Source organism: Myotis daubentonii, chromosome 12 (genome assembly GCF_963259705.1).
Source record: "Myotis daubentonii chromosome 12, mMyoDau2.1, whole genome shotgun sequence".
NCBI lineage: Eukaryota > Metazoa > Chordata > Mammalia > Chiroptera > Vespertilionidae > Myotis > Myotis daubentonii.
This window is the reverse complement of record NC_081851.1, coordinates 56,844,364-56,860,891: the sequence shown is the minus strand read 5'-3', so window position 1 is coordinate 56,860,891 and position 16,528 is coordinate 56,844,364. Positions and strand designations below refer to the sequence as shown.

Here is a 16,528-nt window from a genome sequence, read left to right as displayed (position 1 = left end):
CTCTCCAGCCCCAGCGGCGCCTACCCTGTGCTGACCCAACCCCAGCTCGCACGTGGAGGTCTCCTGGGCAAGGGGAGGGTGCCCGGACGGGATCTCTCCCAGAGGCCAGTGGGGGGGGGGGGCGGGGGGGCCGGGGGGGGGGACAATTGGGGAGCGTCCCAGCCCCTCGCCCAGCCCGGGTGCCCTTCACCCAGGCGAGGGGGCGGCTCCAAAGCCAGCACCCCTGTGCCCTCGGGTCCCTGCCCGCCCGCCGCCCGCCTGCCCGGGGCTCGGGGACGCGCAGCGGCCGGCGGCCGCCGGGAACCTCCACCCTGGCCGCTTTTGTTCGCCGCGTGCTAATAGCCAGGGCTTAAAAGTTTTCCATCTTGAGCGGCAATCAGCTTTCTTCCTCTCCATCTCCGGCCAAACCCCCACGGTCCCAGGGACGAGCTCGCTCCCAAATGCAGGAGCGGCCGTTTTCCTCGGGGCCGCGTGTTATCCTCTTAGCCCTACTGTGCTGGAATAGAGCGTAACCAGCTGGAGGACTGTAAGACGCCTGATAATGCCGCTCTTTTCCGCTGTCCCGTCTTAATCTTGTTACACAAATGGTTGTGAAGAGATTCATGAATTTTAATTCTGCCCTCTGCATTAGTGCCTCACGTCACTCATACACAGCTGCCTTCTGTGCCGAGGTTTCCACCCCTCCTCTTACAACAGGGGGAAAAATTAGTTACAATCTTGGCAGTAGTGCAAGGTACAAAAAAAAAAAAAAAAACCTACAGATTTAGGCAACCACCCATGAAGCTGATTACCAGTCAGTGATCAGGAGGAACAGCTTTGCCTCTTAAACTTTTCACCTCTCATTGTTAACTGTGAAATTTTATTTCCGTTCAAAAGCAAGCCTGTAATCAAAACGGTGCCATTCTGCACTTTTCTGCCAGTGTTTTTGCTAAATGGTGCCCACACCATGCAGCCAGCATGCCCGGGGACCAGGCAGCTAAAGGTGTGGTGTGTGTGTGTGTGTGTGTGTGTGTGTGTGTGTGTGTGTGTGTGTGTGTGTTTAAAATACTGCCTTTCTGTTCGTCCAGGCAACGGAAAGAAAAATAAAACACCTCCTTCCCCCTACCCAACCTCTGGGTCTCCCCGGGGCTGGGAATGAAATGCACTGCCCGCTGGTGTGGCTGGGAACCTGGAAGGATATGAAGATAGCAAATGGTTTAGCAAGGTAGAGACCTGGCTCAGATCGCCCCTGGCTTGAAATTAGTTGCTAAAACTGCACTCATTCATGCAAATTTACTTTGGAATATAATTTTACACGCCACAGGTATTTTTCCCCCCTCTCTCAACTTTCACAAAACCACCCGTGTGTTTATTTTCTGTATTTCTGTACTTAGCCATGAAGAGAGGCTCGGCTGGGCTGTGAAGTCAGTACATTGTGTGAAAAGCACGGCCATATTGCACTTCTGCTTTTCTATTCAAAATGCCACATCACAAGTGGCTGGTGCTTGTCATCTGTGTGGTGGGCTGTTGATAATTGTGGGTACTGTAAAGGGTAAACAGTCTGAACTCCTCTCCCGCTGCTGCTGTTCACGCCCCGGCGAGGCTGAGCGTGCGGCATCCAATTAGGAAGTAAAGCATAATGTGACTAATAGCAGCTATAGAACTTGGTTCAGTCTTCAAAGACCCTGTTTTAACCTATGAAATTGAAAAATTGTTTTATTCATAATTTCCCTTCTGTTCATTTTTTTTCAAGGTGCTTTTGTATTTCTTAACATTATAAGAAGGACAGCCTGGGAAAATGGAATTATTCTTAAACCACATAACATTCCCCCAGCGAAGCAAACATTGCCTACCAGCTTTGTGTGTGTTCTGGATTCGGAAATGATCTGGGGTTGGGGTGTAGGGTTGTCCTCTCGTCCCCATCTCGGGAAGGGCTCACCTTCAACACGGGGTGGGCCCCGGTCCCTCCCAGCAAGGAAGCCTCGGCTTCAGCCTCCGGAGGTCAGCACAGAATCCAACTAAAAGTGATTTCTAACCCATATTTACAGAAGAATTATTTACCCCACATATTACCTCAGGGACTTTATAAAGAGCTCATCTGAGTCTGTATATTAGTGCATTGTGAGTGAGTAGGTCAGCTGACTCACGCTGAGTAATCACCTTTCCCTGATCCCCAGTCCCTGAGGAAGAATTTAGCTAGCTCGGCCCCTCTTCCCTCTGTGAAGTATCTCAGTGTGCTCCTCCTATCACTACGGCAACTGACATCAAAGGTATTTACAGTTGATCGGCCCCTATTGGTGGGCGTGGTTTGGGAAGTTTGGGAAGCCATTTCTTTGTGTGTGTGTGTGTTGTTGTTTTTAATTAGTGATATTGAGGGATGTGTGTTTAAGAATAACACTGTCATTATTTTGGTGGCAACCGAAATCCACGAGGCTCTTTCTAAACAGATAATTACTCATCTGTAAATAGAACAAACTCCGTGTAAGAAAACAGAATGAAGTCATGTGAGTGATTGGACCACCATCAGATCTTAGGGCAATGGGTTTGGAAGGAAAGACTAGGTGCCTTTACTTTCCCCAGTAGAAAAGGAAGAGCAGGCTCCTTGCTCCTGTCCTGAGCAGGGCGGGCGTGCCACAGTGTGGGAATATGATATGGAAGGAATATGCGCTTTGAGAAGATTCAAGCTATGCCCCAGATTTACTAATCCCGGAAAGTGTCGTGTTGGAGCCATTCATTTAGCTTCAAGGGGGAGGGGGAGGTTTGTCTGATTTGAAATAATAAAGGAATTGGTTCCATGTATAGTGAAAAAAAGTATTTATTTCTGATTCTTATAAATTAAAAAATGAATTAAAATTTGACTCAAAAATATTGCTTTTGTCTTTATAAATAGCAATTTATTATTTGCTAGAATACATATAAATATGACTATCAGAATTACTCTAGCCAATGAGGAGAAGTGTACTTCAGATTGGAGAATGCTGATGGGATTTGCACATCTGCCGGCCCTGGGAAGGCCCTCGGGAGTTCACCTGAGCGGTATCGAAGCCTGCTGCTCTGATTGTTGGAATACGCTTTTCCCCCGGAGAAAAGAATTGTTGAGTTACTTATCATTAATATTAAAACCCCTAGGAAGGACCTGGAGAGTCTTTGAAATGTCCTGGGCCCCACAAGCCTTTCCCTGGTGCCCAGGTGTTGCCACGGTCTCCAGACAGGGGTCTGAGAGGCCTGCCCGCTGGATTCCCGGAAGCTTCTATGCCAATGGCTGGCCAGGTCTGCCTTCACCGAAGTGCCTCACAGTTCCTGGGGGTCACAAATGCAGGGTGACTGTTTATGAAAACAAAACAAAAAGATTCTCATCTTGATGCGTCATGTTGATATGTCAGTGCCACTGAGTTGCTTTTTTTTTTTTTCCAGAACAATATATTTAGGTAAGAAGTCTTCGTTATACTCAACATTTAAATCGACTGGTAAAAATTCCTAATCTGAGTCTCCTTACCTTTCTTTTTTTCTATTACTGTTTTCAGTTGAAAAAGGAAAACCAGGATATGTATGAAGAAAACCTTCATTACCCACTTCTGCTTATTTTAACCAAAAGTGGATAGAAGACTAAGCTGCTCAACAGATGAAGAAAACATCAAGTACACAGGGAATATTTTCCCGAACCAGAAATCTGTAATGTGTGTAATATGCAGCAAGCCGTCGGCTTCCTGTCCAGCCCCCAAGCTGTGGGCCCCCCTCCACCTTGGCAACATTCCACGTGTGATTGTGGAGCCCACCTGTCCTCACCCACATTATTCCCCAGCCATCCCCGTCCTCTCTTTTTTCAGTCCGCTTGTTGCTCTTCCTGCACTAAACCTTTGTTTGTCTTTAAATATCTATAAACAGCCTGTCTGCTATCTGAATTGGATTTGTAAGCACCCTAAATATTTTTGCCTCTAATTGAGACAGAATTTCCTTTGGTGATTGCCACCCCCATTTTTGAAAAAAAAAAAAAAACAACAACAACAACAACAAAAAAAACAAAACCTTGGTCTTTGTTCCATTTGGGTGGCGGTAGTTTTTAATGTATAAAACCGCAAACATGACGATTCTATCCTGGTTAATAAAAATAAAGCATATCTTTCTGATCTCCCTCAAATTAATTGGTGTTAAAGCTGCCATCTCTTTTTCTATCTCCCTGGCTCATTCTTTCCCCCCTTTTAAACAGGACGGTTTTTCCCCCTATAGATGTATAAGAAATGACTCCATCAGCCCAAAGCCTTATAAACTGACCGTTTGTCCTCTGGACACAATAGCGTGGCCAGCCCTCTGCTCCTCCTCTCCAATTATGTGTGATTAGTCTCAATGTGTTGTGTCAAGGAGGAGGAGTGTGCTGAGTGCTTATTATCTGTTTAGGTACAAGAAGAGCACATTTAGGCTCTGACTATGAATGAAAAGTGAGCCTTTATCAGGGCTCACATCTAACGGCTGCTGTTCTCCAGGCTTCTTTCAAAATAGGTCCTTTCCAGAGAAATTTTGAATAAATGGTTGATAAACTAAACTGCAACCAGGGGGAGTTTTAAAAACTCAATCACACAATTATCTTATTTAAAGTAAGTATATATTGTTATATGCTGTGACTCGCATGTATAGTAAACATTTAATAGGTGCCACCTGGGATTAAGGGAGAATGCCTTTTCGGCAGGGAACCCAGGCATATTCCTGCCCAGTGCATCCACGAGATGCTGTAATGCCTTTTGTGGAAATGCAGATGTTTATCTGTAAGGAATCATCTGCTCCCACTTTAGTAGTCATGTCATTAGCAGGTTACATCCTCCTATGTTTATAAGCATGTAGTTAGTGTGGTGCAATTAAAGGGACACTGTGGGAGGGGGGAACCCTTTTGCATGTTAAACAAACTTAGCTGTCATAAAAACAGCGACTCTCAAATGTCTTCTCTGCTCCCTTTTATCATCAAACAAATTTTTCACCATCAGTTTGCATGTCCTTGTATTCACCACTTTTTCTGCTCCATTAGAGCACCTAGATGGATCTCGGAAGGCATAGGTCAAGTCGCAGTTAGATCGTACATTTCTTTCTCACAAAAACTTGAATTGCAATGCCAAGTGATGGGCTAACATCACAATAACAGCAATTTATTCCTCTTTGGATAAAACAGCAGTCTATTCTCAGTGCTAGATAAAGACCAGGGCAATGCAAACCAGCCATTTAGCTGAGTAGTTCAGCTAGTGGCAGCTCTCCTTTGGCGACTGTATAGGTAGCACACTGGCTTCATATTTTCTTGTTTAAAAATTAGAATTGGGAATGTTTTAAAAGGCAACACGGGTAGTTCCATCTGTCCTGGCGGAAATACAGCAGGAATTATTTCTTCTGTAAAAACCTGCAACCAAATCTGCCAGACAAAGAAAACCCATCCCAGCAGTAGCACCTAAGATGGTCTATTCTTTCTGTTTTCCTTTTCAAATACAGGACAGCAGAATCATGAGACTATTTCCATTTTTCCTCATGAAAATACATGAATTGGCAAGAATTCAATTTGCATTCGTGTGTTGTGGGTGTAGAAATCCAGTGTTTATTTCTCTAAGAGAAATTGTATTTTAAAAAGTAAACCCGCAATTTATTTGTATTTTTATCTTTTTCATATTTAAGAATAGGGTGTGCAGTTACCTAAGCTTGAGACAGTGTAAGAAGTGAGCTGTTCCTACCAAGAGATACCTAGTAAACAAATGTGCTTATTGTGTGATTAAAGCCTAGAGAATCTCCTGTAAAATGTTGAGGATTGCATGGGTCTCGTCTTTATGAGTTCCTCACCCAGAAATGTCTCCAGCCAAGTTCTCTGGACGTTTCTGAGTAACAAATGCTGTATCTTATTGAATAATTTAACAGTGTTTGTTTGTTTGTTTGTTTGTTTGTTTGTTTTTTAGTTTCTTACATTTTAATGAGATCCCCATATTGAGAAGGGGAAAATATAGCTGCTTTGGAAACTTGATCCATGTATATTTCTTTGAGCTTCATAATTAAGAATTATTTCTATGCATTGGTATTGGGTTGTGTACTATGCATTGAAGTGCCCCATTCCACAACTGTCTACTATGTAATTATGCATGTGTGTGTTTCAAAAGGAAGCCCGTCACTTAGGAAATCTTAAGAATAATCATGATACTCCCCTTCCCCCTGTACCTGTATCTTCTACTAAAACTCCTCCTTTCCCTTTGTCATGCTGAGTAGATCTGGTTGGATGTGAGAATGTTTCTAATACCGCCCATGGTCAGTTCTAATGCGGTGATATGAACAGCCACCTATAAGTTGGTTATAAGAAATATATTTTATTTTATTTTATAGCCGGACATACGCTGTGAATTGGGATAAAAGTGCTAGAAAAGACTACCTAAGAGGTTGATGCTATTTTGTATAAATTGTGTATTTTGTTGGCTTTTTGACTGAGCGTGAAAATGTAAGTTCCATTAGGGAAGGGTAATTGAGGTGCTCAGTATTCAGCAGAAAACTTGTCTGGGGCATAAAAGCTTTTCTGGCTGGTTCCTCGGGTGTTTCAGAGAAGAGCTGCCCGCCCCTTGCTGATTTTCCCTTTGGCTTCAGTAGGGGCTGAATTTACCACTGCATACCTGTTGAATCAGTCTGGGGGACCCAGCAGTTAACCGAGTGAATGGAAGGATTAGTGGCCCTCTGGAGCCCCATGGCAGCGGCCAGGCGTCTGTCCTAAACTAGTTAACTGCTTTTGAACCTGGTTGTAATACCACAGGCAGGAGGTGGTTGTGGTGGTGTTTTGTTTTGTTTTGTTTTTTTGATTTTTTTTTTCTTCTCTCCACTATCAAAATGGGGCATGCCTTCCCCTCAGGGTTAGACTTTTGGGTTTTTTATTCGTGTGTTTGTTTTTAAATAGAAATAGACTGTTCTCTTCCCTCAACCCAGCTTCCATGGAGTTTGTCTTTGCACTTAGTCAACATTTGACTCGTTTCCAATCTATGCCAAACAATTTGGTGGCATTGCCCAGCAGGACTGAGGAGGGTGGCGAGCAGGTTAGCCACGTGGAGACCCAAGCATATGCAGACATAAATAAGTACACACACACTGACAGGGAAGACGGAACTGTTTAGACCATAGATCTGGGCTCCAGGTCCCAGGCTCCACCCCAGATTAAACTCTGAGTTCAGACTCTAGGAAGTGTCTTCTGCTGATTGCATCACATAGAGGAAAGATTGATTTGAAAGTAAGACTAGGTCTCCTTCAAAACTGAATTTCGACAGAGGGCAAATATCTTTTCCTGAGAGGACTATTTCCAAATTAGGAAGGAGCCTGATGGTGTTTATTAAGTCTGAAATGCCATTTTAATTCTCAGATTTCATTTTAGCCCGAGAGCGCACTGCCCAGGCTACGGCTACATGCTCACCACGTTCCCTGCCCTGGAAGTCTGTGCATTTGGAGTCTACATTTTGTCTTTTTTGTCCCCCTGACTTTTCAATTAATACATTTTTTTAATAGATAAAACAGATCATACTGTGACTTTTAAAATGTCAACAAGCTTGTGAACAGAAACGTAATAAAATGGCTAATAGGAGATTCAATAGTTAATAGAGGGCCTGAAGTGTGAGCAAATACAGTAGCCGTACATTGGAAACTGTGCAAGTGAAGATGGCTTTAGTATTGCAAACTGAGGAAGAAAATTGTTTTTAATTAGCACCTTCGTAAGAACTGCTGATTAATACTGTTTTGTTTGGTGAAAGCTTTCAGCTGAGTAATTTGTGCAGCCATTACAACAGTTTTGTTAGAGCGGGACTCCTGTTGTTAAACACAAACAGCGGATGATAATGGTGGAAGATGAGTTTGTCATGTAACAATTTACCTTATTGAAAAAAGCTTTATATAAAACCCAGTACAGTAGGTACCAGCAGAAATCACATATTTTAAATCCTTCCAAAATTGCAGTGTGCCATGCTTGTGTTTCTTTCTTTCTTTCTTTCTTTCTTTCTTTTTCAGGGACTAGAAGCAGATTTTATATCATTTATAAAATTATATACACAATTTAAAGGTGGTGTAGCATGGACAGACCACTTTCTCAGCAGCGGTTTGCATCGGAGCAGTAAAGTGGCCGGGTATTCAAACACTTTCTAACTACACAAAGCAGGTTGGAAAATGGCATCCTAATTAAATCATGTAAATTTGCATGGGGACTGGAGGTAGTGAAATAGGAATCGGTGTTTCTGTCTTAGGTGGGTTTATCACACATGGGATCTTTTAAAAAAAATCTTTCATTCTCTAGGGAAGTTTAATTAGTCCTCCCACCCCCTTCCCACCCCCCTTTTTTTTTTCCGGAGGTGTTTTAACCGACTGACCAGGGAAAAGAGTGCCCATTCAATGAGACCAGACCAGGGAATAAGAGGCTGATTTCAGTGAACTCCTCAAATGGATATTGCACTAGCCAGAAGCATGGGAACTTTTTTCGTTTTACATAAAATGTAATGGTAAAGCATATTTGCATTAAAATATTACACTAACCAAGGCTGGTAAGAACTGTAAATTATTGGAGTGGCGTAATAGAGCATGACATTTTTTTTTTTAAGACAGGCCTTCGGGGTAATAACAAGGGTTGAGGCTCACGACAGTGCCAAATAAGCTTTAGACAGCATAATAGTCTGCAAAGAAAGCCACAGAGCACTAATGTGAAGGAAGAGCTGTCCACCACATGCAGCAAAAATCACCAAAGGTCATTTTATGGTAGCAATTGTGACATAAAATTGGTGGTCATGCTACATGTCTAATACTCAGCACAGCTTTATAAATGATGGGCCCCTAGCGATGGCTGTCATTAAGTGCTTTCATCATAATAAACTTTAAACTGTTGGCTTTATGAATCGCCAGCTAGCTTCAGCTGTTCGTTGGATGGAGCTTGCAGTGCCTTAAGTGTGACAAGACCTATTAGGAATTGCAACCATGTTTCAAGCGTACTTGGCTTCCCCACTCCTGGGGTGATTGCTGCCTATTAAACGGCGTCTGGGAAGCTTTTCCTCCAGCAATCTCTGATCAAGAGCTTTTTTGGGCTTTGACCTGCATTTCCTTCAGGACTTTCTCTGAGGAGTTTTATAAGAGCAAAACTCCAGAGGATTTATAGCCACTTCTGATTAATACCTTTCCAGTTTTTCTAGCAACTCTCCCACTGCTGCATAGAGAAAAGCTTTCATTGTTCCTGAAGCGCTTATTTGTGACCTTTTCTCTGCTTCCTGATTCCCTCCAACGTGTTCTCTCACTGAAATCCTCGGGGTGGAACCAAGGCTGTCGGTGAAGTTGTGACTGCTGGAGAGACTGAAGGAAGGAGGGAGCCTTTTATATTTTTAAAGAATTCCATCCCCTGGCAGACTGGCCCCGCCCATTTAAATACCCGCTGTGACGTCACCGGCCGCCCGCGGTCCCCACCGCATCCTTAATGAGCCCTCGGTGTAAACTGAGCCGACACATAAAGATTTCATGATTCAAATTACACTTTCATTAACCTTTAACATGGGAAGTCTTTTAGTGTCTATAAATCTTACAGTGCTTTACTGTCTGTCCTACTGACGTGAATAATAGATGTTTGGGGAAATCGCTCGTTAAAAAACCCAAGGTATTGAACTTACAAGGGCTAAATAGGTATTTCAGAATCACTTGGCAAGAACTTTAATTACTTCTTGTTGTTTTTTTCTAACTGGAGGTCGACCCCCCTCCTCCAGCTCCCTTCTGCTTGACTCAGATGTGTGAGAGATGGTAAGAGCTTTCAATGTCTAAGTCCCTGTCTTAATGCTCTTATTTTAATTCTCCTAATACTCTTTCTTTTAAGCTAAGTCATGTCCTGAAGATCGTTAAGGGCATGTCTCAGGTGTGGACCATTACACAATTAAATTAGCAAACCTCCGAGGGGTCGGATTAGAACTCAGCGGGACGCTCCCCAAGGGCCGGGCTCTCGCCATCCACGGTGAGGGTATCCCGCTCGGCGGCCTCGGTCACAAACTTGTCTCCCGGATGAAGTGTTGCCGGCTAACTGTCCTTTTCCCGGGAGTGGGTTTCCGTGTCTGTCAGAGTGAACAGGACAACCATTAGCGAGTGTGTCCAGCCAGAAGGGAAAACGAGCTGGAGGACTCGCGGCTTTTCACATACAAAGGCATCCGCCCAGCCCGCCCCGCGGGCCAGCCAGGGGTGAGGGTGGGCAAGTGCATGTGGAGGCCGCCGCCCAGGTGCAAGGGGTGGGGGCGGGGCGGGCTGCAGAATGCCCCCGAACAAAGGCGCCTCCGGGGGCCGGGGCCCAGGTCACCTGCTGCCTCCAGGAGATGGAGGGGGGCTGGAGAGGGCATTTGGAGGAGTGATGCTGATCATCTTTGGGAAATCAATTCGTCCCACCCTTCAGAGGGCATTTTGCCCTTCCTCTTTGGGAGCCCCAAGCAAATGCACCTCCAGGCCCTCAAAATCAGTGGTTCGCCGGCCTCTGCGTGCCGAGGCGGCCCCTCCCGGGCCCGTGCTCCGTCAATAGCCCGAGCGGTTCCGAAACTTTCTGCTCTTTGCAGCGTCTCACTTCCTGCTCTCCCTCCTTCGGGCGCCCCCGCCCCCTCTCTCCCCAGGCTTCTTTCATCATTAGGCTGGAAGTGGAACTTTCCCCCACTCCCTTATTTTGAGATTTCTTTTTCCCCAGTGACCTGGGCTGCACTTTGCCCCCACTCCCTGCCTGCCAGTCTCTTCTTCGGGGTTAGGGCCTCTCTGGCGCCTTTCTCGCAGGCTGGCTCCCCCTCCTTGAGGGCCCGGGAGGCCCAGCCTCCCAGAATCCGACCTCCTTCCCGCACTGCAGCCCCCCGCGGAGGAAGGAAGAGGCCTCCTGGGAATGAATGGCTGGTAAGGAGGTTTTTAATTTGTCTGCAGCTCCAAGAAAATGGCCCGGGAGCCGCGTTTCCCCCTCTGCCTCTTCACCACCCAGGCCCAGGGCAACGTTTGGCGGAGGGATCTGAAATACTGGTTTGCTGTGTGAGGGTCTGGAAGGAGTGGAAGGAGGCCTCCACTTTGTAAATGCAATTCCGTTTTTTGATGGTTTGCAGTCTGGCAGTGAGGAAATGTGGACCGTCGGCGTGTGTCTGTCAGACAGGATCAGAAAGTCATTGCCTGCGTTCGCAGTCTGCCTTCTGATGGCCAGCTCCCCTTGAGCTGGGGGCATGCCACCATGCAGCTCCCAGGCAGGAGACCGCACATTTAAAAGCTTTGCCCTCCTGACCTCTGCTTTCACCTCCAGGTGCATCAGCCTTCGTTTTCCTACACAGGCTTCATTTTTAGGAACAAGGGCCACAGACCTGACTGGCCTATGTTTTGAGTGGAAGGCACTTTCTCTCTCTCCTTTTTCTTATATAAGCAGCATCTCATGATGCCAGGAGAGAAAAGAATGAAGCTGCTAAGAGCTCCTGAGCTGTTCGAGGTCTTTCCTCTCCACTGGGTCCTCCTGGTCAGCCCGCTTCACTGGGTCCTCCTGGTCAGCCCGCTTCCGGCCCTGCAAGACAACCTGGGCTGGGTGAGAGGCTCAGGGTCCCCAGCTTGTATTCCCGAGGGCTGTCTGTTTTTTCCTCAACTAGGAGCTACTTCTAAGCCCCTCCCTACAGCCTCCTCCCCCTCACTCCCAGCAGACTAGATAAACCCTAGGATGATTACAATCTTCTCAATGTGAATATGCATATTTTCTGACTCTACCATTATGGAAGATTGGGGGGGGGGGATGGTAACTATATTTTGCAGCTCCTCCCATTAAGAGATGGAGTCTATTTCTTCACCCTTTGACTCTGAACTTGGCTTACGTTGGCCAAGGAGACATTAGTAAACATGAATGCAAGCAGAGGTTTGAAAACTACTTGGACATTGGGGTTTGCTCTCTTTTGATGCTTTTGGAGACTGGCCAATCTTTCCAGACACTCAAGACATGTGGCCCATTCACCCCCATTATTCCAACCATGTGAGTGAAGACATCCAGGACCAAGCAGCCCGGGGCTGACCTAGCTGCTGACTGCAGCCGCATGAGTGAGCCAGCCTAGTCCAGCCCAAAATACCTACTCACAGAATCATGAGATAGTAAACGGTGGTTTAGGCAACTAAGTTTGGGGGCAGTTTGTTACACAGCAGTAGGTAACTGATACAATCCTTGCTCTTTTCTCTCTTAGGTACTTTTCTGCATCCATAAATGCACCGAAGCTTTTGAGATAATGTGCTAAAAACATCTTGAGTTACACAGTCACTAACATTTTGAAAACACAAAAATAGGATGCAGGTCCCACAGGCCTCACTCACCCTTCAGAAATTCAGCCTATTTACAAAGGCAACTCACTCTCAGGCTCCTGGGAAAGAACATGAGAAAAAATGGGCTGCAGGAGAAAGTACAATGGACACAGAACAATAAATTCTAGCCTGGGCTCCACCAATAGCAAACCGATGATTTTAGGCAAACTACTGCTCTCTCTGTGCAGGACCTTGTAGGCCATAGAGGGGAAAGGGCTTTATTTCAATGGGAAGCTACTGGAGGATCTAAGAAGAGGAGAGATGTGGTCTCGATTTCTCTATTTAGAAATTTACTCTGATGCTGAGAGAGTGGGCGGGAGCAGGGGGGATGGTATGGGGGGGCGGGGCGCGATGCCAGAGAGGAAGTAGGAGGCCCTGTGAGAGACTGTTAGGTCCTTCGGGCAGGAGGTGCCAGGTGAGGGGGGACACAGTAAGGAAGGAACATCGGGCCCAGAAGGGGCAGAAGGGGAGCATCATAGGGGCCACTGGGACTGCTGACGTGATGCCACCTTCCCAAGGACCTGGAGGGAAGACATACCTGCACTGGAACTCTGCTCCCAGGTCCCAGGTCTGACTGTGGTGCGTGTGCAGGTGCAGGACTTTATCTGAGACAAGCATAGCCCTTCTGATGGGCCCTGAGAGCCCAAGGGCCAGTGCCTCCATTCTCAGGTGTCCTGGCATCTGCCATGTAGTGGATAATGGACAGGAAATCTGGAGGAAGGAGGCCTGGACAAGAGCCAGCCCAGGAATCTCTCTGGTCCCCTCTTTTCTAGGTTGAATTTAGGAATTGCCACAGTCACCGCCTCTCCCCTCTCCCCCACAACGAGCACCTCTAAAAGTTGTTCTCAGAGATTACATTTCCTACAGTCATGGGACTATTTAAAGGGCAGAAACCCCAATCAAGGATTAGAAGGACCCAAAGGGAAATAGCATCTCACATTTCCTGAGCACTTACCATGTGCCAGGCATTGTGTTAAGGCCTCCGACATATGGCTGTTAGTACCTGCTTGTTGCAGATGAGGAGATGGAGGCTGAGAGGTGAAATGACCTGCCCAAGGAGAGGAGTGCTGGCTTCCCCACCACCTCTGGCCTGGCACCATTTTTGCTGAGAAAATGATGTGCACGGACGCACCCTGGCCACTCTGCCTCTGATGCCCTTGCCCAGAGGAGAGGCCCACCTAGAAATAAGGCTTATAGGTTCATTTGAATGCAGAGGGAAAGAAGGGTGGCCAGTGCTTGGTTGTTAGACTCACAGAGGTGTCAAAGCCCATTCTCTCAGCATCAGAGTGAACTTCTAAATGGAGAAATCGAGCCATGGCTGAGCAGAAGGCCCTTAGCTCTGTGGCTGTCATGGGCATGACCTGGACAGATGCCAGGCAATCCACTCCACCAGATGCAGGCACATCTGGGTCCAAACCACAGATAGATTGGGGAGGGGTCAGCCACCCATCAAAGTTGTGTGCCAGGCCTGCATTCCCGGCCCACCAACCCTCCCTGCACCCGAGACACACACACACACACACACACACACACACACACACACACTCACACTCTTACACAGCCTGCTTGAAAAGGAACTTTGTTTGAACTTAGGCTCTGGCTTCCCAGGCCCCCAAATGGTAACTGATGGGTTGGGTGGTCCTGGTGGCCAGTCTCTACAATCGCCTTAAGTGATTCCTTTGCTTGGAACTTGATTGCTAACTTCTGGAATGGACATCGGTAACTTGTTTAGAATTTCTCAGGTGACGTCAAGCACAGTGGCCCCAGCTGCTGCTCCCAATGGGGTCCCTGTGGCTGGCTCACCTGGGCTGAGGTTAGGCTCCAGGGCCACCAGGCCAGCAATGCCGGAGACATTCCTTCTCTGTGTTCGCTTCCCATCTTCATCCGCAAAGCAGAAACTATGTTTCTGACAGAGAAATCAAGTGTGTGGGTGTGCGGTTCACACCCTTACAGTGTGATCAAGCTGCTTCATCTCTCCTCTCCGTAAAGACTATGCAAATGAAGGAAAGCAGAAGAGATGAGGAAATAGAGCCAGCACATAAACATAATAGGATTGAGTATCATATGGGGGAGGTCAGAACAAAAGATGGGGCTCCCCTAGGAAGTAAGAGGTGAAAAGGAGACCGAGAATCAGCTGATGTGCTGCGTGTAGGGACATGAAAACTGTGCCTATGATCTGTGGAGGAATTATTCTTGGGTGGCTCTGACTCACTGCAGAGGAGCCCACACACAATCGTATCTCTCGGGTGCCTGTCGCTTCGCTGCCTGGTGACAGGTAGAGGAGGAAGATACGGAAAATTCCAACCCCTTGCAGTGCACTTGATGTCACTACAGCCATTTTTTTTTAATCAAGCGCATTTAGACATTCCTTTCTTGTAGAGATTCTTCCAGAAGGAACAATGAGGAAGGAACCTGGGCGGGGTTTGAGGCACTGCACTGTATTGTCAGGGGGCCTTTGGGCTGGGTCTTGGGTTGTGAATCACCTTGGGTAGGGATTTGTCTCACCCCAAAGCTCGATGTTGCTTGCAAGGCTCACAACAGATTTTAGTTGGTTCGCTTATCTGATCAGCATTCACTTGATGGATTTTTTTTTAATGTTGGGATTAAGCAACATTCTTTGATGTCAATTGAATATTAAAGATTTAGATTTTTTTGCACCTTTGATGTTGGCAGCAACAGCTGCTAACCTGATGTCAACAACTCAGGAACCTCCCTCAGGTTTGCTGCAGTCTCCCAAAAAGGGGCTGAAGGGAGAGGGGTGTTGACTCAGTGCCTCCCATCCCAAATTAAATATTCAAATGCGGTTTGTTCGGAGGCATTGTTAAAGCCGGGGCTTTAATTTAATGGGAATAGCATTGTCCCCCCGAATAAAGGTTTCATTAGGCCAACCCACAAACTTTCCCCTTATCCTCCGAGGAGACAATCGGGGTGACAGCCTCCCCATCATAATCCCCGGCTTCAGATGCACGGCGACAAAAGACTCCTAATACAGAAAATGTCCGGGGGGAGGAGCAACATTTCCCAAACAAGGCGCCTCTCCCTGCCAGGCCAGGTAACAAAGGGTCGGGAGGAATTTGGTGGGGCCTCCTGGCCACCTGCCGGTTAAGCCCTTGGCCAGTAGATTAGCTACAGCCCTGACAGAGTGTTTGGAAAGGCAGTTGCGTGGCAGAGCAAACAAAATGCAGACTGTGCTTTACACATGGTAATCCGAAGTTTAATAAGAGCCTCGCCCTGGGCAGCCCGAGCAGCAAAGGTAGCTGAGGTGTACCGGGCTCCATTGTTCCCCGCCAGGGATGTCGCCATTGGTCCTGGGCAGCCTCTGGGCCGCCCCCTGGGTCTGCAGCTTCAGCTCAGAACCGTCCTCCTGGACCCTGCAGTAAGTCGGTGGTTTTCCCTCCTCCCAGGTTTCAGGGCGCCTGTCCAGAGATGATTCACAAAGTGGTTCCAGACAAAGTCCCTGCAGAAGGCTTGGGTCGTCAGGAGGCCAGACGAGCCTCGAGCCCTGTGGGCGGTGCCGGCATCTGCCCACCTTACTGCTGGGCTCCCCCAGGGCAGAGCTGAGGCTCCCGAAGCCAGGGCAGCCCGCGATTCAGGCCTTCGGCGATGCCCACGAGGGCCTGGATGGCGCGCCCAGGAGGTTCTCAGACCTGTAAGGGGGGTGTAGGTGTGGAATTGCACTTTGGGCTCACCCGGGTTATCTCTTAGCTGAAGGAATGTTTATTTTGTGGCCATCTTCACGGTCATTCATTCACTCGAGATATTTATTGAACCTGCTTTGTGCCAGCACTGTGCTCAGGGGCCAAGACATCCACGTGAACAGAACACAGACGTGATCTTGCTGCACAGATATTACAAATTAAGGATAGTTGTGTGCCCAGCTAGCATGGCCTAGTGGTTGAGTGTCGACCTATGAACCTGGAGATCACAGTTCAATTCCTGGTCAGGGCACATGCCCGGCTTATGGGCTCGATCCCCAGTGTGGGGTGTGCAGGAGGCAGCCAATCAATGATTCTCTCTCATCATTGATGTTTCTATCTCTCCCTTTCCCTTCCTCTCTGAAATCAATAAAAAAATATTTTAAAAAAGAAGAGTTTTGTAAAGGGGAGAAAAGTTGTTCCATGAGCCCATATGATAGGGACCTTTGAGGCAGGGGAACAGGGAAAGCTTTCTGAGGAAATGGTTGCTGGATCTGAGACTGAAGGGCATGTAAGGGCTCTGCCAGGCTGGGGATGGGAGCAGATGAAAGACAAGGGGAGCC

At 47.2% G+C, this 16,528-nt stretch overlaps 1 protein-coding gene across 3 annotated transcripts in view; it reads left to right on the top strand.

Annotated features, from left to right (window-relative positions):
* Window positions 1-4,121, top strand: part of CAMKMT (calmodulin-lysine N-methyltransferase) — a 290,479-nt gene extending 286,358 nt beyond the window's left edge. For all 3 annotated transcript variants that reach the window (XM_059659957.1, XM_059659955.1, XM_059659956.1), the window contains one exon: window positions 3,504-4,121. In XM_059659957.1, coding sequence (XP_059515940.1) covers window positions 3,504-3,581 — 78 coding nt within the window. In that variant the 3' untranslated portion in view covers window positions 3,582-4,121. The remainder of the gene's footprint in view (window positions 1-3,503) is intronic.
* The last annotated feature ends 12,407 nt before the right edge of the window (window positions 4,122-16,528 follow it).